At 35.2% G+C, this 20,316-nt stretch overlaps 4 protein-coding genes across 4 annotated transcripts; 2 read left to right on the top strand and 2 right to left on the bottom strand.

The window, feature by feature from the left end:
* Positions 1-374: 374 nt before the first annotated feature.
* On the top strand, positions 375-1,955 carry PHYBLDRAFT_152317 (hypothetical protein; the record flags this gene model as incomplete). The annotated part of the gene is made up of 5 exons (XM_018432887.1): positions 375-456; positions 578-892; positions 987-1,133; positions 1,219-1,399; positions 1,487-1,955. The coding sequence occupies 5 exons, from the start codon at positions 375-377 to the stop codon at positions 1,953-1,955; spliced, it is 1,194 nt and encodes a 397-aa protein (XP_018284552.1).
* A 2,281-nt stretch (positions 1,956-4,236) lies between these two features.
* PHYBLDRAFT_152316 (hypothetical protein) lies at positions 4,237-5,573 on the bottom strand (the record flags this gene model as incomplete). The annotated part of the gene is made up of 4 exons (XM_018432886.1): positions 4,237-4,310; positions 4,433-4,618; positions 5,350-5,401; positions 5,484-5,573. The coding sequence occupies 4 exons, from the start codon at positions 5,571-5,573 to the stop codon at positions 4,237-4,239; spliced, it is 402 nt and encodes a 133-aa protein (XP_018284551.1).
* A 764-nt stretch (positions 5,574-6,337) lies between these two features.
* PHYBLDRAFT_67390 (secreted multicopper oxidase) lies at positions 6,338-7,456 on the top strand (the record flags this gene model as incomplete). Its single annotated transcript, XM_018441788.1, has 1 exon — positions 6,338-7,456. The coding sequence occupies one exon, from the start codon at positions 6,338-6,340 to the stop codon at positions 7,454-7,456; it is 1,119 nt and encodes a 372-aa protein (XP_018284550.1).
* Positions 7,457-7,667: 211 nt separating this feature from the next.
* PHYBLDRAFT_183824 (hypothetical protein) lies at positions 7,668-18,529 on the bottom strand (the record flags this gene model as incomplete). The annotated part of the gene is made up of 33 exons (XM_018438841.1): positions 18,525-18,529; positions 18,291-18,418; positions 18,161-18,208; positions 18,007-18,099; positions 17,855-17,925; positions 17,710-17,779; positions 17,553-17,625; positions 17,401-17,475; positions 16,469-16,530; positions 16,119-16,252; positions 12,308-12,654; positions 12,115-12,237; positions 11,934-12,051; positions 11,701-11,822; positions 11,583-11,632; positions 11,398-11,517; positions 11,257-11,337; positions 11,052-11,190; positions 10,931-10,971; positions 10,717-10,833; positions 10,554-10,657; positions 10,358-10,483; positions 10,247-10,270; positions 10,128-10,164; positions 9,779-10,066; positions 9,632-9,711; positions 9,383-9,550; positions 8,843-9,294; positions 8,644-8,758; positions 8,509-8,579; positions 8,375-8,425; positions 8,207-8,277; positions 7,668-8,146 (listed from the first exon to the last, which is right to left on the bottom strand). The coding sequence occupies exons 7-33, from the start codon at positions 17,585-17,587 to the stop codon at positions 7,668-7,670; spliced, it is 3,630 nt and encodes a 1,209-aa protein (XP_018284549.1). The 5' UTR covers positions 17,588-17,625; positions 17,710-17,779; positions 17,855-17,925; positions 18,007-18,099; positions 18,161-18,208; positions 18,291-18,418; positions 18,525-18,529.
* Positions 18,530-20,316: the final 1,787 nt, after the last annotated feature.

Here is a 20,316-nt window from a genome sequence, read left to right as displayed (position 1 = left end):
ATTACAGTCACCACATCTTTAAAATGCAAAAAAAAACAAGCAATCATGAAGTAATATGTGCTATATGAGGACATATGATCGAGTCGGAATTTGTGGTCTGACTTGGTTTGACAGTAAGCTAGGAGAAGCGCGTTGGACTATTGCATTGAAGACCTAGATAAATAGATAGATAGATGGTCGTATCTAACTATCTAACTATCTAGTAAGCTCAATTATACATGCTATTAAAGATATATAAAAGTTTGTTAGTAATTGGAGGAACATAGACACGGTCATGTGATTTCACACACCAACATGTAAAACTATTTAGTTACTTTTTGTTTTGTTTAGCTTTTCTCCTTCTTCTCCCCAGTTCGATAACAAGGTACAGAGCAATGGAAGTAGTATACAGTGACGACTGCCTTTTGCACAGCCCTCCCAAAGAATTAACACGAGGTGAATGGAAGACGTATACCGGTAAGTCAAAATTGTGATCTTTGTACGCATGTGAGAGAGAGAGAGAGAGAGAGAGAGAGAGAGAGTGCGTGTGTGTGTGTGTGTGTGTTCGTAACAATTCGCTCAACACGTCTTAATCTAGAATCCCCGTCTCGTCTTGTTTCCATTAAACAGTTCATTGATAAGAATACTGAGTTCAAAGTCGTCTCTCCAGATGACTACACACTCGCACCAATTCTGGCTGTCCACAAACGGGAGTATGTCGATTTTTTGTCGACAATTTACAAAGACTGGGTCGATGCTGGTCTTCCTAAAGACACAGTTGTGAGCGAGATATTCGGACATTGTTCTATGGTTGGACATCTTGAACCCGAGGAATGGAAGAAGAAGGCATTAGAGACACCTAGTGGCCGTATTGGACTATATTCTTTTGATCTCTCGGTATCCTTTGACAAGGGTTTGTGTTTCATTCTCTCACATGGTGGTCCGTGTGTGTGTGTGTATGGGTTTTTAATCAGTCAGACTTTATCTGTGCTGGGATATTATTTTAGATACTTGGCTGTCAACTTACACCTCCGCTCAAATCGTTCTCTCTGCTGCCCACCGTCTTCTTCAACAGTCCCAAACCGCCAAGACTAGTTCAATTTATGCTCTCTGCCGCCCCCCTGGACATCATGCTGCTCATGATGTAGCTGGAGGTAATAAAACCTAAATCATTTATTAGATTTATTATAATATTCCTAATATGTACTTTGGGTATCTCTTTTTTTTTGTAAAAAAAAGGGTATTGTTTTATCAATAATGTTGCTGTGGCTGCTAAATTCCTGCAGGACTATGAAGTTAGGGAAATGGAAGCACTTGCGAGATTATCAAAAGTAAAGAAAGAACAAACTTTGCCAAAGCCAGCTGTTTTGAATAAGAACAATAAGAGGAGAATTTTGATTGTAGATGTTGATTATCACCAGTAAGTTTTTTTTTCTGTTGTTTTCTATGTGTTTGTAAAAAACAAAATAAAACAAAATAAATTTATTGAACGTTGTGTTTGTTCTAGTGGTAATGGAACGCAGGCAATTTTTTATGATGATCCTTCCGTGTTCTATATTTCTCTGCACGGAAGCCCCGATTACCCTTACTTTACAGGAAGTGGGACAGAAACTGGCAGTGGAGACGGAGCTGGTTACAATTTGAATATTCCACTTGATCCAATAACTACTACAGATGCTATATACTTGGACCATCTTGAAAAGGCCCTGAACAAGCCAGAGATAGTTGAATTTAAGGCTGATATCGTTATATGTTCTTTGGGGCTGGACACCTGGCATGAGGACCCGGTTGGTGGGATAAAGGGACTTGTGGACCCATTGACGTACACGAAAATTGGAAAACTCCTCAAGACAAGTGCGTCTTGTGCTAATATACCTGTCCTATTTGTTCAGGAAGGTGGTTATACAATCGAAAGGCTCGGAGAATTGGCCGGAAAAGTACTTTTGGGTTATCTGTCTACAGAAAACACTACTTAGACGACTTTGATTTTTAAATTATTTTTTCCGAATCACATTGTATTGTATTATAGAATGTAGATTTATTTATTCCCATGGTAACCATTACATACACATAAACATACACAGCCTGACTGTTTAGTTGCCTAGTGATATATTTATCAATCAATCAATCAATCAATCAAGAAGCTTGACTTTTTTTCTATCAGAGTATCCCGTGACTTGACTTCTTGGCAGTTTATTAGTGTTGGGTTGTAAATATGGAATAAAGCCTAAAGAGGGAACATTTCAGAATGAAGGGATGATAAGGAGAAAGTGTACACAGACAGGGCTTGGGTCTTCTTACTTTTTTTTTAAAAAAAAAAGTCTAGGCATATTAATAGATTTAAAGAAGGTTGTGATTGAATTGATTTTCAATTATAGAAATATTATGATTCTTTGGTAATGGCACCATTTGGCTTTGTGGGGGATGGAGACCAGGACTAAGGGTGTTGTAACAGTGTAACATTTACCACGAGGAACTCAAAACCAATACAGAGGTAAAATCATGACGAACGTTATGGTTACAGATATTCCTTAACAAGGCAAGCACTCAAAAACGTCAAAAAAAAACAGATGGACTACAGAGTACTAAATCATAACAAACAGAACATAAAATATTATCCCCCTCCCCCCCATTCCTATTTTACTTTTCACTTTGTTAAATTTGAAGAATGTTAATGTTAATATTAATATTTCTATTAATTTCTATTTCTATTTCTATTTTTATATATAATCTTAAAAATAGGTAAAGTAAAATTTCATAATACATTCCTCATTATTTAAAAATAACAAGATAATTTACAACAACACACAATATTTTAATACAGAATTGAATTATAGATACGAATGGCTAAACACTGTGCCAGCCGAAAATCATAGAATTACACCAATATCAGTCGTAATTCACCGGCACTCACACTAAATTTCATCTTATTCCTTTATTTAATCAAAGGGATCAAAGCACATGAAAAAATGGACCAGAGCTTTATTAGTATTTTGTTGTACTTGTTACAATTGTTGCTTTTGATTCTGCTGATAATAATAGTAATAATAATAGTAATAGTAATAATGATGATGATGTTCTTTTTTTTTTACTCGGCAGAAAAAGAAAAATAAAGCATCAAATTGTGGCACCTCGAAAAATAAAAAATAAAATCTATCCACATTATCAATACGTTTTTGTACTTATTATCCAAAATCAGCTACACCCAAAAAAAATGATGATATAAAAATCAATTGGTTCAACTGTATAATATAAGTATAGCTGTCTATATATATATATATACATATATTTGATCTATTTCTGTAAATCTTGTAAAAAAGAAAAAGAAAAGGGAATTTTGTCAGGCGAGTGACCCACCCCTTCCTCTTCTTACCCAAAAGATACACTGTGTTATTTCTCAACTAGGACATCATCGTCATCACTCAACTGTGTTTGGCAGTCTGTCTCACATTACACGCCGTAATACTTATAATCATCATCCCACTCATATTTGCAATATATACAGACACATGTATATTAAATATATAAAATAATTTATAGTTAATAAAGTTAAAAGAAAAGGTTTGGCTAGGGTTAGACAGGTGCAAAGATCAAAACTAAAAGCAGGTCAACATTCGGTTTTCATTATTTTAATATAATGGGCAAAATAGCCAAAAGAGAAATTCGTGTCTTTTCAATAATAATAATAGTTCTATTTTTTTTAACCATATTTGTAATATCCATGCTTTTTTACAATAATGATACAAAAAATATTGAAACACTTTTGAATATAATCGATAAAAATAAATAAATGAGCAAATAAGCAAATAAGAGTAAATGAAATAGGCTTAGACCCACTACAAATTCTCTTCCCTCTTCCAATAGTAATACTAAGTCCAACCAACTTTCACTGTACAGCCATTATAGAACTTGGTCTTTAGTCCAAAGATTGAGAGAAAAAAAGTTTGGTGCTAATTATTTAAGTTCCATAGCTTACCCCTAAGTACGGGGCGTCTTGCTGATATACAAGACATATCCTCATTGAATCGTCGAGGCTATTGTTTTCGCATAAAGTAACACTGATGCTGGTATGAAGTAATCCAATCTTTAATAAAACCAAGACAACTTGCCTGGTAATGTGATCTATATCAAACCGAGAATTACAAGATTCGCAGTTGAGAACTAGATGTACTTCTTATATGAGATCTGGGGCATATTTGACTTGCAAGATACTCATTGATCATAACAACACACATTTCTATATGGGCTCGGTTGCGTCTAGTCAATCTGATGTAATTTAACAAAGCCGATCTTCAAGAGATAGCGTAGTGTTTTTGGTTTGAAGTTGGCTCCTATATGATTTTCAAGTATTGTGGAATACTGAATGTCGAAAGATTATTATTATTTGTCGAATGCTTCACTGTAATCTTCTTAGACATATATACTAAAGCACTAGAGGATGCACTAGATTTACTTGGAATAAGTCTAACAGTCTTTTCAAATTCTTGTGTATCCCTATGGTTTACAGTAAAAGTATCCAGTAATTTTTTTATTGACATGCCTGTAGATTGAGTACAAGTTTGTACAGGAACAACAAGTGGAGGTTCTGTACGAGCAGTACGAAGTCGAAAAGTAATATGCTCTTGAAAAGCAGCATCGTCTACAGAAGTAGTGATAACAGTAGAAGGACGGTGAGAGGAATTGGACGTACATACACTTTTCCTTTCCTTTCCTTTAACTTAGGCTGGCCAGAATATTTGATCCCAAAAGGTTCTGAAAGGTGTATATTACGTATATGATATACTGCTAAAAATTAATCCAAATGTCTTACTAGGCTTTCTTTGCAATAAATCACGATTAATTACAATGAATAATAATGAAATCAATACCAAAGTTTAAAGCACTCGGTCAGCAAGACAGATTATACAGATGTTTATTGTAAGACAATAAACATTTTACAGTGCCTCCAGCCTCAAGTTTCTTTCGTATCAAGTCCATTGTTCGCTTTTGCTATTATCAAAGTTTACTTTTTGCATAACTCAACTTTTGTGTTTAATCTCAAAGGTTTATTAAATTGAATTTTCATTGAGGCGTTTTTGAAGTTTTTTTTTAATAGAGTGTTGTGAAAAACTGTGAAGAGCCTTTTTGCTAACATTTTTATTAGCTGCGGTAATTCAGTAATCCGAGTTTTCAAGTATGAGCATAAAAACGAACTTTGGTAATAGAAAAAGCGAAAAATGGACTTTATACAAAAGAAAATTGGTCGGAAAACAAAGCGAAATCAGTTCATTGAAAAAAGAAGTTTGAGAGTAAAGGCACTGTAGTATTTCGTTGTGTCGCTTTTGGAAACAACAGCAAATTGGCAGCATCTTCCCATATTTCATAACATACAATCATTAAGTTCAACATCAAGCTTTTCCAATTCTTCTTGCGGGACTTCCTTCTACTAAACAGCAATATTAACGCAGTTCTGATATCAAATTTAGTTTCAAAAGTATCTCAAATATGGTCTATGGGGTTCAGACCAGAGCTTTGAGCGGGTTAGTACTCAAGACCCCTGATATCGTGCGTCTCTTTCCACCATCAAGTATAACCACCTGTATGACATGAGGCATCATCTTCCTGAAAGATGTAGTCTATCTTCTGACCCCTGTGAACCCCTGTGAACCCCTGTGAGCGAAGGATGAAGCGTTCGTACCAGAATTGTAACCTATCCGACCAAACAAAGCTTTTCTATTACTCATCAGTCCAATTGGTATGGCCTTTCGCCCATATAAGCCTTGATGTACGCTGTTTTTGGTTTAACTTTGGCGTATTGGCTATCTTGTAAAAATTAGAGTCAAATTTGTCAACATAAGAGAACAACTTTATCCTACAGACAGATACACCTAATACCACCAATCCAGTGTGAGAGTTTCCGTAAGAGACAAAAGGGTCTTTATATATATATATATAATAAAACTTTCTAAATTTCTCATGGTTAGTTCATCCGCTTTTCCCACTGGATCCAAGCTTAATGAGATTAGATAAGTTGACCCTTTACCCTGTCATTCACACTCGGGCTCACATTCATCCTTATACCTATTCAATGTTCAGCTTACTATTATCTAATAAACAATAAAAAAAAACGTTCAGCTTATTTCAGCCGAAGATTGACCTTAGACCCAGCCCCAAAAGGAAATATTTTAAATTTATAGTACACAAAATACTGAGAGGGTAGTGTTTAAGCCTCGTATCCGATGATGAAGATTTATAGTCAACGGTCAATCTTCGGACTGAGGATAAGTTCTCTATTAAATTCTGGTGTGACTTTTATGATGGCAAAAAAGGTGTCCTAATGTGATGATTAATACATAATCGCATTCCACTCAATCTATTTATGATCATCACTCTACTTGTATTGTTGCTAAATGCAGCAGTGCAGGTAATAAACTGCGCACCTACTGGCCAAGAAAACAACCGGACCATACGGAATTACTACATTACTGCAGAGGAGATCGTTTGGAACTATGCTCCTATGGGATGGGATAATTTACGGGACCAGCCTTTGGAAAACACTCCAGCAAAGCTCTACACCGTCAGGACGCCTACAAGAATAGGCGCAGTCTATCATAAAGCAATATATCGTCAATACACCTCCTCGGCATTCAAGGTACCAATAGCACACGACCCTGGACTGGGTACTCTGGGTCCAATCATTCGAGCCCAAGCTGGGGACCAGGTGCGCATCCTCTTTTACAATAAAGCTTCCAAACCTCACAGTCTTCATCCTCACACAAGCAAAAAAACCGATTCCCTACCAGGAAAATCAGTCGAGCCTGGCCTAATGTACCAATACATTTGGAATATTCCATCCAATGTCAATTTCCCTGTCAACCAGTCCTCGGTCGCCTGGACTTATGCCTCCAAGTCAAATACGGTCGGGGATCTCAATGCAGGGCTTTTAGGTCCAATCGTCATCTACAAACCAGGTACTCTAGTAAAACCGTCACCCGGGAGCACATTTGAAAGGCCCCAGGGGATTGACCAAGAGATCTTTACCATTATGATGACAACCGACGAAGGCCTGTCGACTTATTTTTCGGAATCTGTCGAGGAAGCCGGGATAAGTCTAGACACATTGGAAACTTTGAGAACCGATCCTCTTTTTGAAGAATCAAATCGGATGTATCACATAAACAGCTATGTGTTCAATAACAATGCTGATCTCAGAGTATTTTATGGAAAACCTGTGAGGTGGTATGTAATTGCATTTGAACTCGAGGATGAAGATGTCCACACAGCACATTGGCATGGGTCTACTCTTCTCTATCATGGGCATCGTGTAGATGTGGTTGACCTCATGTCTGTCAGCTTCGAGGTTCTTGACATGATACCTGACAATGAAGGCCAATGGTTATTCCATTGTCATGTCGGGCAGCATTTTGAGGCTGGAATGACATCCTTTTATGAGGTCGAAAAAGAAGAATATACAGGAGATGAAGGATGGGGAAAATGATGATATATTTATATATATTTTTAAAAAATTGTGTCTATAAAAGAAGAGCATGATAATGGGTATAGTAATTTTTTCTTATTCGTCGTTGTCTTTTTCGATTACATGATTATTTCTCTTCCTTCTTTCTCTTTCGTTCTCTTCTTCTATTTCTCTAAAGTGTTAATTCTGTACATGTTTTGTAATAAATATACATTTTCCGTCTCCTATTTATCTAAAGAGAATACTCAGAGGATGTTATAAAGTAAATCCAATCAGTTTCTTTGAGAATAAGCGAAGGCACCGGATTTGTGTAGACAAAAGGCAGCTCGTTTCCCATTTCTTCGTTTGGTGCACGAAGCAATCCCAGAGGAAGCAAATCATAATCCAGAACAAACGTCTCGAATAGAAAAGCAAATGGCTTGTCAACAAAGCAGGCCGGCATCTTTACGCTTGTCACGTAGTGTCCATCCATAGTTGTATCAGATGAAAATGTAGAGTTATTTACGTGGGGTGATCCAGGCATACCACAAAGCGTCTTGATAATCGAAACAATATCAGGCTTATAATATGTTTGACTCAGAAGCACGTTACTCAACAGACTATCGACAACCACATCTCCAGCTGCATATGCTGGCGTGTAAAACACGTCAATTTCTTCTGCGACGTCCTTTCCTTCTAATAGATGCATAAACCTAATGTTGGATCTCTCAACTAAAATTAAAAAAGCTAAGTGTTGGTTTGGCTTGGCTTTCATAAAACATTTCACCTTACCAAGATTCACAATCCTGTAAGATCCTTCTGCTGGTTCTTGAAGTAGTAGATCCATAATATGGCTAGTCATTCTATTTAATGTACATATATATATATATATATATATATATATATATATATTATTAACTTTTTTTTTAATACAGAAAAATAAATAAATTATAAGCTTACACTGCAGGACTATCAGAGTTTTTTTCATATTGATCCAGATTTTCTTTTTCACTAGTAATAAAAGGTTATTGAAGTTGGGGGTTTTTTTAGTACTTTTATTTCATGCCTGTTGTGTTCTATAGACACTCCTTTACCTCATAACTACCACCTGCTTTGCCCTCTTCACGCCTGCCCTCAAAAGGTCATCAGGGTGTCTACAGTTACCCTAGATAATACGTATTAGTGCGCCTCTTGGAAAACCAAAAAAAAAGTAAGTGCGTGCAACCTACCACCATAAAGAATACTCTCGGGAATTGTTTGATGAGATCGAACGTCTTTTTGTTCGGAAGTGTGGCACACAGCAGAATTATATCTTGAAGTTCATTTGGTCTCATGTAAGGTGATCTAAAATACATACATTAATATATATATATGTATATATATCATATCTACAAACGTTATTTATTTGTACTATCATTCTTGCCTTACCTCAGATTATAAATAAATTTGAATATATTTATCACACGCCTGTGAAGACAGACAAGTATGTGTCCGTCCATTCCGTCAGCCGACTTAATAACCAAGTCATCTAAGGTAGCCGGTTCTTCCAACAAGTAACAGAGAGGTAACGAATTGTCCTCAACCAATTGTTCATCCGATATCGTATTTGTTGTTCCTAGCCGGGACACGAGGGCTCGGTTTCCGGTCAGTAGGGCATGTTTTGAAGAAGGAAGGCGAGATATACAGAAATTTTGTTGAACAGGGTGAGATGTACTGGAAACTCTAGAATGATGGGAAACCATAGTTTCTGTGGATGATGAATGCTTCAGTTTCTTGTTGAGTGTTTTGTTTGGATTGAGTAAGGACTTGAATGCCGGAGGTTTATTTGCCGAACGTCTGTTGCGCATGGCTTTAACAGCCTTCCAAGCATAGACAGTAGTCTATCACACCAAAAAAAAAAGTAAGAGATAGGTGGATGAGAACCATAATATATATCATTATACTAAAGCCATTTTTTTTCTGGTTTACCATCTTTCTTATATCATTGATTTCATGTGCGCTTTCTGCCATATAGACACATAGGTCCTGGGCTCTTATCGTATATTTTTCACCTGGATTCAACATAATATGATCGTCTTGATCTTCAGTGGCAAGCTTGATGGCAAACAAAATCACTTGGAACTCTTTAAAGAGGATCTGATGGCAGCATCAAAAGAAGAAGAAGAAAAGTTAAAATAATAATGCGAATAAATAAATTTGCTATTTTTTTTATCTTACCCATGCAGCGTCTCCAAAGGTAAGACCAACTAGACAATCTTCTGGAGGAGCAACATAGATCTCGTTGCATGATCCGTCATCTGTGTAGATTATATTAAGAATGGATATCAAAAGATGGTAAAGACATAAAAGCAAGCTGCTCATTACCATACTGGGCTTGCCAAGGCTCATCATATTTGTTTCTAGGTTCTCTTTGGTGTAGCAGATTTGTGAGAAGAGTTGAGGCACCTCTGCATCTACAATTCATGGCAAGCAGATACTGCTTGAATTCACGGAGACAGATGATTTCTTTTGCAACCTTTTGATATATTGCTGTGCTTGGGTAAAGATTGTACGTATATATCGGTACGTTGTAAATGGTCGTGTAGCAGTACAGAGACCACAGTCTGACTGTGTTGCGTTCATCTTCTTTTGCTGGCTCAGGTGTATTATTGTCTAATGAATGATGTGTAAAGACATTGTGCAAAGTAAAAATAAGCTTAAGCGAATTACTCACCAGACATTGTGATGATGGCTTTTGCATAACGCGCTTGCTATAAGAATATATATATATATATATATTAGTCAAGAAGCTTTATTTACAGAAAAAAAAACAAAAAAAAGGTAAAAACTTACTGCTCGTTGTAATGTTTTTTCATTCTGTAAATCAAGTAATATGTTAATACATACTCCAAAATCACGTAAATCTTCTTTTCAAATAACACACAAAAAAGGAGGAGTAATTACCAAAACTGAACCATGAAGAAACTGAACTCGGTGCCCCCACATTGAATTTCTTTCCATCAGCTTTAATTCTTCTGTTGGACGATTTATGTCGAGGAACACAACATTGAGATGTGTATCAATATGCTCCTATTGAACAGAATATAAGAGTATAAGGATTTTATAGCTTTATATACGTGTTTTAATCGACAAAACATACCCTATTCAAGAATCCGTCCAAAATGTCGTTGGCCTGCTCTGGTGTAAATGTACCAACGATCAAGATAAAAGGCAATGTGCCCTTTGAAACAGAGCCGCCACCATCTTTATAAACACATATCATTAAGACCTTGCTTATATAAAAGTTATATTGTCATTATTACCTTGACGCTTCCGGAGTGTGCTAAGCGAATCTGCTAATAAGCTTGGGAGAACAGCCAAAGATATTACAATCAATAGCATCATGACAATGCGGCTTCCTTCAGTGCTTGGAGTTATATCTATATGTATGTGTTTTTTTTTCAAAATAATAATAATATAGGATTATATATTTAGGTGAGCCAGGTAATATATGTTTAATGAGTAAAGAGTACGTACCTCCATATCCGACAGTAGACAGAGTAACCATTACAACGTAACTAAAATATATCACCACATATATGTTTTTTAACAATATACACTTTTTTTGTTTGGTTTGCTAGTCAAATAAGATACTTACAGGGACTCCAGAATGGTGTAGTTGACTGTTCCAAATGTCACTTCACAATATTGAAAGGCTGACATGCCATTATAGAGAAGTACAGCAATTGTGATGATCAATTGAATCAATTTGGCTTTGAGTGCATCAACAGGTTTATCTATTATGTAACCGTGAGAAAGACAGTTTTTTTTTTATTATCCGATTGTACTCCTGTCACTTTTACCCGTCATTTGAAGATTAAGTTTGATCTTCATCCAGCTCTTGACTCGTAAAAGTAATACCCAGCTACGTAAAAAATATGGCACTACAGAACCAGTAGTAAATAAATTGTCATGTTTTAATGGATAGTATTACTATATTTTACCATAGAGATACTGCCCATGTTCTACAAAGTTTGAAGCAAGAAATGGGATGGTTGTCATCATTTCAATAAAGAATCGGAAACTAAGGAAGACTGACAATGGATGTACGTTCATAAAAACGCCTACATAATATCAACAGAATAAGTTTTATAGTTTTAGAGTTTTAGGTTACCATTGAGTAACTTACGCATCAAAAATGATCCTGTATTCCAGACTGTTAGACAGAGGCAGAATATCCTGGCGCAACCCGAAATGATGATAATTAGGTTTTTATGATTTTTTGACACAACATTAAGAATTCATACCAAAGATCATAGGAGCGCCACTTGTACATCCACGGTGGGTCTAGATCAACATCTGATTCTTGCTTCATCTCTACGAGATAAGCCAAGCAGAACAGAATATCGACTAGCAAATCCAAATTGACCTATCAATATATATATATTAAAAAAAAAAGGCTCAACTTTTCAGTATTGCTATTACTCCGATAACCCTGCGATATATAAATAAAATAAAATAAGAAACTTTAAATTCTTACAAATAACACAATGCTGCTGTTGCTAAACAAAATTCTTTTTGCCGCAGAAATATAATGGCTGTTATTAAACATGTTCTTGACTGTGCTTCTGACGCTAAAGACTTCTTCTTTCTCTTCACTAAAAATAAATAAATAGAATTGTAAATTAAATAATATTCAAAACTTGATAACAATTCCATACCGAGCATGTTTACGACCAGATCTATATTTTGATCGAACCGTGCTAAGATTAACAGCAGAACGTCTTCCAAACCATTGGTCAGGTGTAAGCTGAGGGGGAGCAGATTCAACAACTTCCTGTGCACTATTCGAAGGAAGAAGAAGGAATGGTGATGAGTTGAGCAATGATCACAGCCTAATTATGCTGACATTACTCTGGATCCAGTGATGGCAAAACGAGATCTGGAGAGATTTCGCAGTGTCGTTTACTATTTCCTAGCATGATTGTTGATATCTGAGTAACAAGTCGAGGTCTAGACTGGTGGCGTTGCTGGAGACGTTTCTTCTTTCGTTTGGCTAGCCTGTCAGGCTCGTCCAAGTCGCTGTTTCCACGCGAAGACCCATTATCTTCTCTAATGCTTGATCGAGAGGACTGGAACGGACTATTTCTTGTGACGTGCCCAGGATGTACACCATATGTGTGAATTTGATCCACACAAAGATGGCTTTCTTCGTCGTCGTCTGGATGATCGTACTCTGGCTTACGGCGACTCAGCATAGCCTAAATAAGAAAGTAGATGAATCTGGTGCAGAAAAAAAGCGTAAGAGAGAGAGAGAGGGAAAAAGCAGACGAGACTCATTGGTATTAGTGTATAATCCTCATTAACAAAACGTCACAGCGGAGGAGAAGGTAAGATGTCTTTGGGTATTCGGAGGACGGAAAGATCGATTTTTTCCGGGCTTTCAAACCAACCTTTATGAAAACGTACATAAAAAGAAGTGATCTCGAACTTGCACGAGTATGTGTGCGTGTTTGCGTGGAAGGCTGTCTTTAAGACATTAGTTAATTATTAAAAATAACATTTTTGATCATACCATTGTTCTACGCAAGATTGGTAATTATAAATTTCAAGTATTTCATTTGAAAATTAATGCTATAAAACCAACCAACCAACCAACCAAATCACAGTTTTCTTCTTCCTTCCTTCCTTCTCTGTGTAAGCATGTAGTCTGGTACATTGGTGGCTAAGTTAAACGGAATTACTGGGAAAATTCGATGGATATCTTTGTCATTCGTACCACCTATTTAATCGCCATTCCTTATCATATCTTTAACCATAAGTTCTAGACATCAAAATAAAACGATTGTGAAAAAAAAAAGATATATTCACTCCGCCCCTCGCATTGGCCTGTTTTTTTTATCAACATCAATATCACTAAAGTGGGACAAGAAAATGCCCTGTTTTCTATTCTTGTGTGTTAGACAAGGTCTAAGAATATTAATTAATTTTTTTTTAAAAAAAAAAACATACAGAAGAAATAGTGGTAATTGGACGGTGCATTTAATTCTTTAAAATAGCCCAACCACTACCGCCGCACAAGCTGGAAGCTGGAAGCAATATTTACCGGTTGAATAGGGCCATTCTACTTGTCGCGTTGACAGATTAAATTTATGACTTCAATTACAGTCAATAAATCCAATCTTTGGAACCAAAATAGAGCATCTCATTGGAAGGGCAAAAGAATATCAAGATTCTCCAATAGAAAAATAACAAACCACCAAAAAAGAATAGCCATATATTGCACAAGTAGATTCTTTGCAAGATAAAAGGATATCTGGTAAAGTTCGATATATCTTTCGATAGATCGGGAGTGAGTTTTCTTTTTTTTTTTAAAAAAAAAAAGTACCAATAAATAGCCATATTCCTTCATATAGATTTTCTGTTCCAGCTCTTTTTTATATGTATATGTGTGTGCATGTTGGTTAAAATCCTTTTTATTAATTCCACATTGTTATATCCAATTATTTATTTATTCCATCTTTTGCGCCTAACTAGTATGGTTCAAGAATAGCTCAATTTGTATCCAGGGTAACTTAACATACACATAATTTAGATCCGTTTAAACACTAGTAGTGTAGCTTCATAGTATATTCTTTGTACCTGGTAATACAGATATTCATTTATCAGAGTTTTGAATAGATCTTTTTTTTACTATTATCTTATCTCTGTTAAGATATAACTGTATGTGAATAATCGATTCCAATTATTTTAATATATAAAATAGGGGGTTTCACCAGCTCTGGATGCTTGACTACTGGATGTAGCGGTAGTTTAATTCGAAAAATTATTGGCTGTGACGAACCTCCAAAAAAAATGAAAACTGGGCATCCAAGCATCTAACAAAAAAAGGTTAGATATTCCAATGCTGTGACTTGGCCAAGATTTACAAAATTTTGCTTTTATATGAACTTTGCCATCAATAATACATAAAGTACAAAGTCCAGAACAAGACATAATCAATCTATGTAAGAGTTTCTATCTTAATACAAAATTATAAAAGTCTAGCTTACTTGTGGGGAATTTGGGCATGGGCACTATAGTTATGAGTATTCTAATCAAGCGTATTGTACATATGAATTTTGACGTATATGAGAGAAAACATATCAACCAAGAGACATTAATGGTATTCAAAAGTTTTTTTTTTCGATATCGCTTGTTATTGAATAGTTCTTAAACTACCACTACATTCAACAGTCAAGCATCTAAAGCTGGTGAAATCCCCTATAAGGTAAAGTCCTTTGGATTGAGAATCTAACATATTATCAGCTAATGCTATAAGAGTACACATATTATGAGAGAAGCATAGTTTTACAATCTGGACATATTTCACCTTATTTCTGAATCATTATTATTTACATTTGAAAATGTGATATAGGCAGTATTGAGTTATATGTTGAGATGGTCCAAAAGGTTAAAAGAAAAAAGAGAATAGATATCGATCTCCTCTATCATGTCCTTGGCCCAAATCTTGGCCTTTGCCAGCTTGTTCTCTCAAGAAAGATAAAAAAGAAAAAAAAAAGTGCTCTGTAAGGATGGTCTTTGTTGATTTCATCTTTCGATGTTTATATGGATATTTTGATAATTAGTAAGATATTGCTAAGCTGTTACCAAGCTTTTGGAATAAACTATGCTTCTTTGGATAATTAATAATGAATAAGAGAGAGAAATAGAAATAGATGAATATTGTTGGGGTTGATTGTTACAATTTTTGTGTTTTTCAATTGGTTTCTTCACCAGCTATAAGAAGTATATTCTTCTTGCGGCCACGACTTGAGCAATCTGTTTGCGTAATTGATACAAAGAAAGAATTAGAAAGATAGGACATGTCTGGGTCATATGGAAGTTCAAAGACACACGCAATTAATTAATGCACTAATGAAGATTCTTCTATTTATGTGAGCTCTCAATGAAGATAGAGACAGCGAATCTATTTGCTAAGAAGATAATGATCCCTGTCAAAAGTTTAATGTTGGATAAGAGTGAAAGAAATGATATAATTTTATAGTAATAGTAAGGCTGCCAAGTAGTCCAGATTCTAGCTTTATGGAGATATCATAAGAATATTCCATCAGAAGAGTGAAAAAGAAAAAAGAGGTTAATCTTCAAAAACTTTTAACGAGGTGGCGGTTATTACCTATATGGAATAAAACAATTCTCGGACTGGTGTTTATAATATTAAGTGCATGTTAATGCCTAATTGCTTGTCAATTCCTAATTGCGTGGCAATGCCTAATTGAATGTCAATGCTTAATTGCATACATGAGATGAGAAAGGTTAATGAAAGGTCATAAAACTATTGATTTTTTTAAAGAAAAACTATACCTTTGTATTTATATGTTTTCAGGCATGAGTTGGCAAGTGAAAGAAGATCGGCTAAACCAAGAATGCTAAAGAAGTTGTATTATTGATTTATTAGAACTTAATAAATATGATGCCCATTGTTTATACATGTCTATACATATACATACCTTGCTTGTAAAAGAAAATTCGACCTGATTTTAATACTGAATATTGTATTAAAATATTCATTCATATACTTTTAAAGTATATCCGATAAATCCCAAAAGTAAAAATAAAGATTTTTTTTGTCAAGACCTGCGCTTGAAGGCCGATCCACTCAAGTTTACACCCAAGCTTCTCAACAACCCTCATTCCTGCCTACTCGGCATGGCATCAAATTTACCATGACGGCAAAGTATCGGTGAAATGCTTTAATGCCAAACTGCTCGGGACAGGTGTCTGAGACACCCAAGTGAACAGCATAGCATTTACTTAGGCACCTTAACTTTGCTTCGGGTTCGTCCCTCATGTCCAGTTCTGTTTACCAGAGCGTGGGTTACAAGTATCAAAGTCTAAGCAATGAGGGACTTGAAAAGCACAGGGATCATTTCAACAGGAAGCAGTAAAATACAGGCGATTGTACTGGGTAATCTGTCGATTCTGCTGGGAATCTACCTGTATTACCTCACGTCCAGGTGCTCAACGAATTTAAAAAACTCTACGCATCCAGGTGATACACCCTTATACTTGCACCTTTCTGTGACAATCTTGACATGCCCCAAAGGACAAAATCTGGAGAGCCAATATCCAACGTCCTAAGAAAATAGCATAAAGCTACCTCTGCGTTCCTCAGTCTTCTCCATGTTATGTGCCGCACAACACAGAAAAAACTGACGTGGATTTCATCCGGCTTTCGCCTTCATATGAGTGGCTCAGGAAGGTCTTTAACGTCCAGTATGCTCTACACTAAGAGCTACTTTCCCTTACGGTACTTGTGTTCAGTTGGTTTTTTATAAGTATATTTAGCCTTCGATGAAACTTTTCACCAGGATTAGGGAGTTTGTAAAACAACCCGACTCATCGGAAGCTACTTAACACAAAGACAAGAACTCAAGACAAGGTGAGGGGATTGCACCCTCCAGTAACCTTTTCCAGGGAGTGAAGGCTACTGACTTGTTGGTATGTCTGGAAAAGCAGTTCACTAGTTCACAATCCAGAGCAGTCAAAAGACTACTCCGGTTCAAACATTGGAGCTTCTCCATCTCAAACAATAAAGTCCAAGACGGAATCCCTTTTGGTTTCTTTTCCACTGCAGTAAATGCAGGTAGAATCGCTCAAAGTACGGACCAATTTTAGGCCATGGTACCTTGAGCGAACTCAATGACTAGACGCCAAAGAGTGCAGTGCGTTCAATAAAAAAACCAGAATCTCATATTAAGACAAGCCTTATAAATAAGGCGTCTACAATGAGCGAGTTGGAAAAGAGCCCGGAGACTCACTGTTAAAGACCATGATATACACATTTTGCATGAAAATGTTTACGTATATTCCTTTTGATATATCGTGACCGATAGAATACGAGGTACTCAGTGACCACTCCAAGAGTAGAGATATAAATAAAAATCGAGTATAAGGTTAATATACTTATTGTGTCAAAGTGTGTGCGCGTGTGCGCGTTTACTTACCTAGCTGTTAACTGCGAAGGGTGTAAAATACTGAGCTGGTTCTCGGTACACCTCTCCATAAGCATACTTTGAACACTATCAAGAGAATAAAGTAATATAAAAGTATAAAGTGAGTATGTTAATTGAGTCAAAGTATGTATATATTGACTTACCACTCAGTGGACCATACATGGTATGAAGGCACCATCAAAAGAATGGTGGTTAACAGCTAAACAGAACTAGAAACTGCAATAGAAAAAAAGAAAACATCAAATCATAGTTAGCGTGTTGATCGTGTCAAAGTATGTGTGTATGTACGCGTTGACTTACCTAGTAAACAGCAGCGGAAGGCTTGAAAAGTACTTGTGCTAAAAAGCAAGACGGGACGGGACACTGGACACTGTGATAAAATAAAAGAAATGTCGAATCATAGTTAGTGTATTGATCGTGTCAAAGCGTGTGTGTGTTTGCTTACCTAGCAGATAACTGCGTAGGGTTTAAAAAAGTACTTGTGCTTAAAAGCAAAACGGCACTGGACACTGGACACTGTGATGAAAGAAAGAAAACATCAAATCATAGTTAGTGTGGTGATCGTGTCAAAGCATCTGTGTGTGTGTATTTACTTACCTGGTACATGAACTTGACGTGAAGGACCTCTCCGTGGCTACAGTGGAATGGAAGCTGGGCATAGAAGACAAAAAAAACATGCGCAAGAAAACACTGTGCTGTAGTTAGTATATTGACCGTGTCAAAATTTGTATGTGTCTGTATAATACTTTACCTGCTATTAGACTGGACATCATTTTTGGAACTTAGCTAGAAACCGTGTCTGGGGTGCGTTTTCATAATAAATATCAGTATGCACCTTATACGGATAGAAGGATATAGGCATTTAAAGACAATTTTCTTACCGTGTCGGAAACCAAGGACCACCGAAAGGAAACCAGGAGGAAGAGGAGGGATAACAGGAAATTGAGAATTGTATCGATTCTTATATGAAAAAAAATGGGGATGGCGCAGCACGGAAGGCGTAAAATGCCTATTTTGAATAAATCAAAACAAATTCATATGAAAATTAAATAGTTTCATGTTTTCAGTAAAAGCTCCATGTTTTTTATCGCATATTTTTATTGCGTATTTTTTACCGCATATTTCTATCAAGGACCTATTGGTATTATCTAATAGATACATTGAATAGTACCAACACTGAATACATTTGAGTATTACCTTGTTTTAGATAACATTTATATTTCTTTGGGGAATATATTTCTATATCTTTATGTTCACACTACTGATTATTATTATTATTATTATTATTTTAAAAAAAAATACCAAGTAAATAAAGAAATTCTCCTTAACATTATAATCACACTTTGTTTTCTTTCGCTTCACAAAGTATCCTGAAAGTCATATAAGTAGATAAGAACTACTATTAAGAAAATAATAGCATGTATTTATTAAGCTATTTTTTTTCTATTTAGGCTATTCAGTTTTACATACATATGCAATATCTCTTGTGAACTACAAACATAATACTCTTTCTTACTCTTGATCAATAAAAACATTGTTATTATAATGTATATTCACATATCCTCGCTAGCATGACTTATTCTTTACATAATTATGTCTAGAGCCAAAATTTTAATTATATAAATTTCATGGCAATTGAGACTTGAGTGGTTTGTGTGATAGATTACTCAAATGTGTAAGAGAAGATAATATATACTGATCTACTATAATATCATGTTAGCCTATATATTGTGGATATCAGTCTATTCTCTTGAAAATAATAAGAAAATAAATAGAGAGATGTGTTAGGATAGTCTATATTACTTTTATTTTTTTAATGGTTAAATATATATACATTAACAGATAATATAATAATACAGTCAGTAAGATCAACTTCAGCAGTTTACTGAAATATTTACATTTAAAGTTATCTTAAGATATTAAGACTTGGAGTATAGTATTTACATTTTAACAATATTTCAAGGCTTGTATAGATTATGTACTTTAAATCAATTTAATATCTTATACTGGTAGAGCCTAAGTATTTATAGACAAGCTGGTGGCACTGTTGGTTTCGGACAAGTACCCATATTCAATTACCAACACAATTAGTATTATCAAAACTATCCAATTTTCTCAATAACATGCTATCAGCTTAACTCAGAAAAACTATATATTCCCAAATAAATTAACTCAATAAAAAACAACTTTTACACACTTATATTTTCTTTTTCTTTATTTTCTCTGGGTATTTATCCGAAAAACACTTTTATTTGCTACAAACACTATTAATGTTTATCTGATAATCCCCTTTTTTCTTTTCTAAATGTTTTTTTTTACAAACTTCTTATGCCACACCAACATACATAGCACGTCTCACTACTCTCCTACTAATTTATCTGGAATCATTCGACATTATATTTCTGTGACCTCCGTTTCTCGCCAAATATTGACTACTATCATGTTTCTAATGGCGTTCTTTCTTCTGCTCAAAAGTCTTACTGGAGAACAATTTCCGACAATTTTTTGTTTGTTCTTGACAATATGTAAAATATATTAAGAATAGCATATAAATAGGGCAATAGTATTAAGTGTATCTGCAATATTCAATATATTTACAGCAACAAAGATAATATTTATATACAAGAAGTACAGAATATAAGAAAAGATAAGATAGTAGTTTAAAGATATACAGTTCTGTCTTTATTTCGCAGGAGTACTTAATATATTGAATTCATGTAAAATTTTGGCTAGAAATTATATTTTTCTTTCTCACTCTATTTTACGTTTTTATTTTGATTCTTCTCATTTATTGTTTATCATGAATCAAAGATTTAAATCAAAGTTCCAATTGTCTACTATTTTTTTTTCTCTTTCGTTCTCGTTTAACTTAAACTCGTTTAATTGAATATATGCATTTCAGAAAAA

Source organism: Phycomyces blakesleeanus, assembly GCF_001638985.1.
Source record: "Phycomyces blakesleeanus NRRL 1555(-) unplaced genomic scaffold PHYBLscaffold_35, whole genome shotgun sequence".
NCBI classification, from domain to species: domain Eukaryota; kingdom Fungi; phylum Mucoromycota; class Mucoromycetes; order Mucorales; family Phycomycetaceae; genus Phycomyces; species Phycomyces blakesleeanus.
The sequence above is the reverse complement of the archived record's forward strand: the minus strand, read 5'-3'. Positions and strand labels throughout refer to the sequence as shown.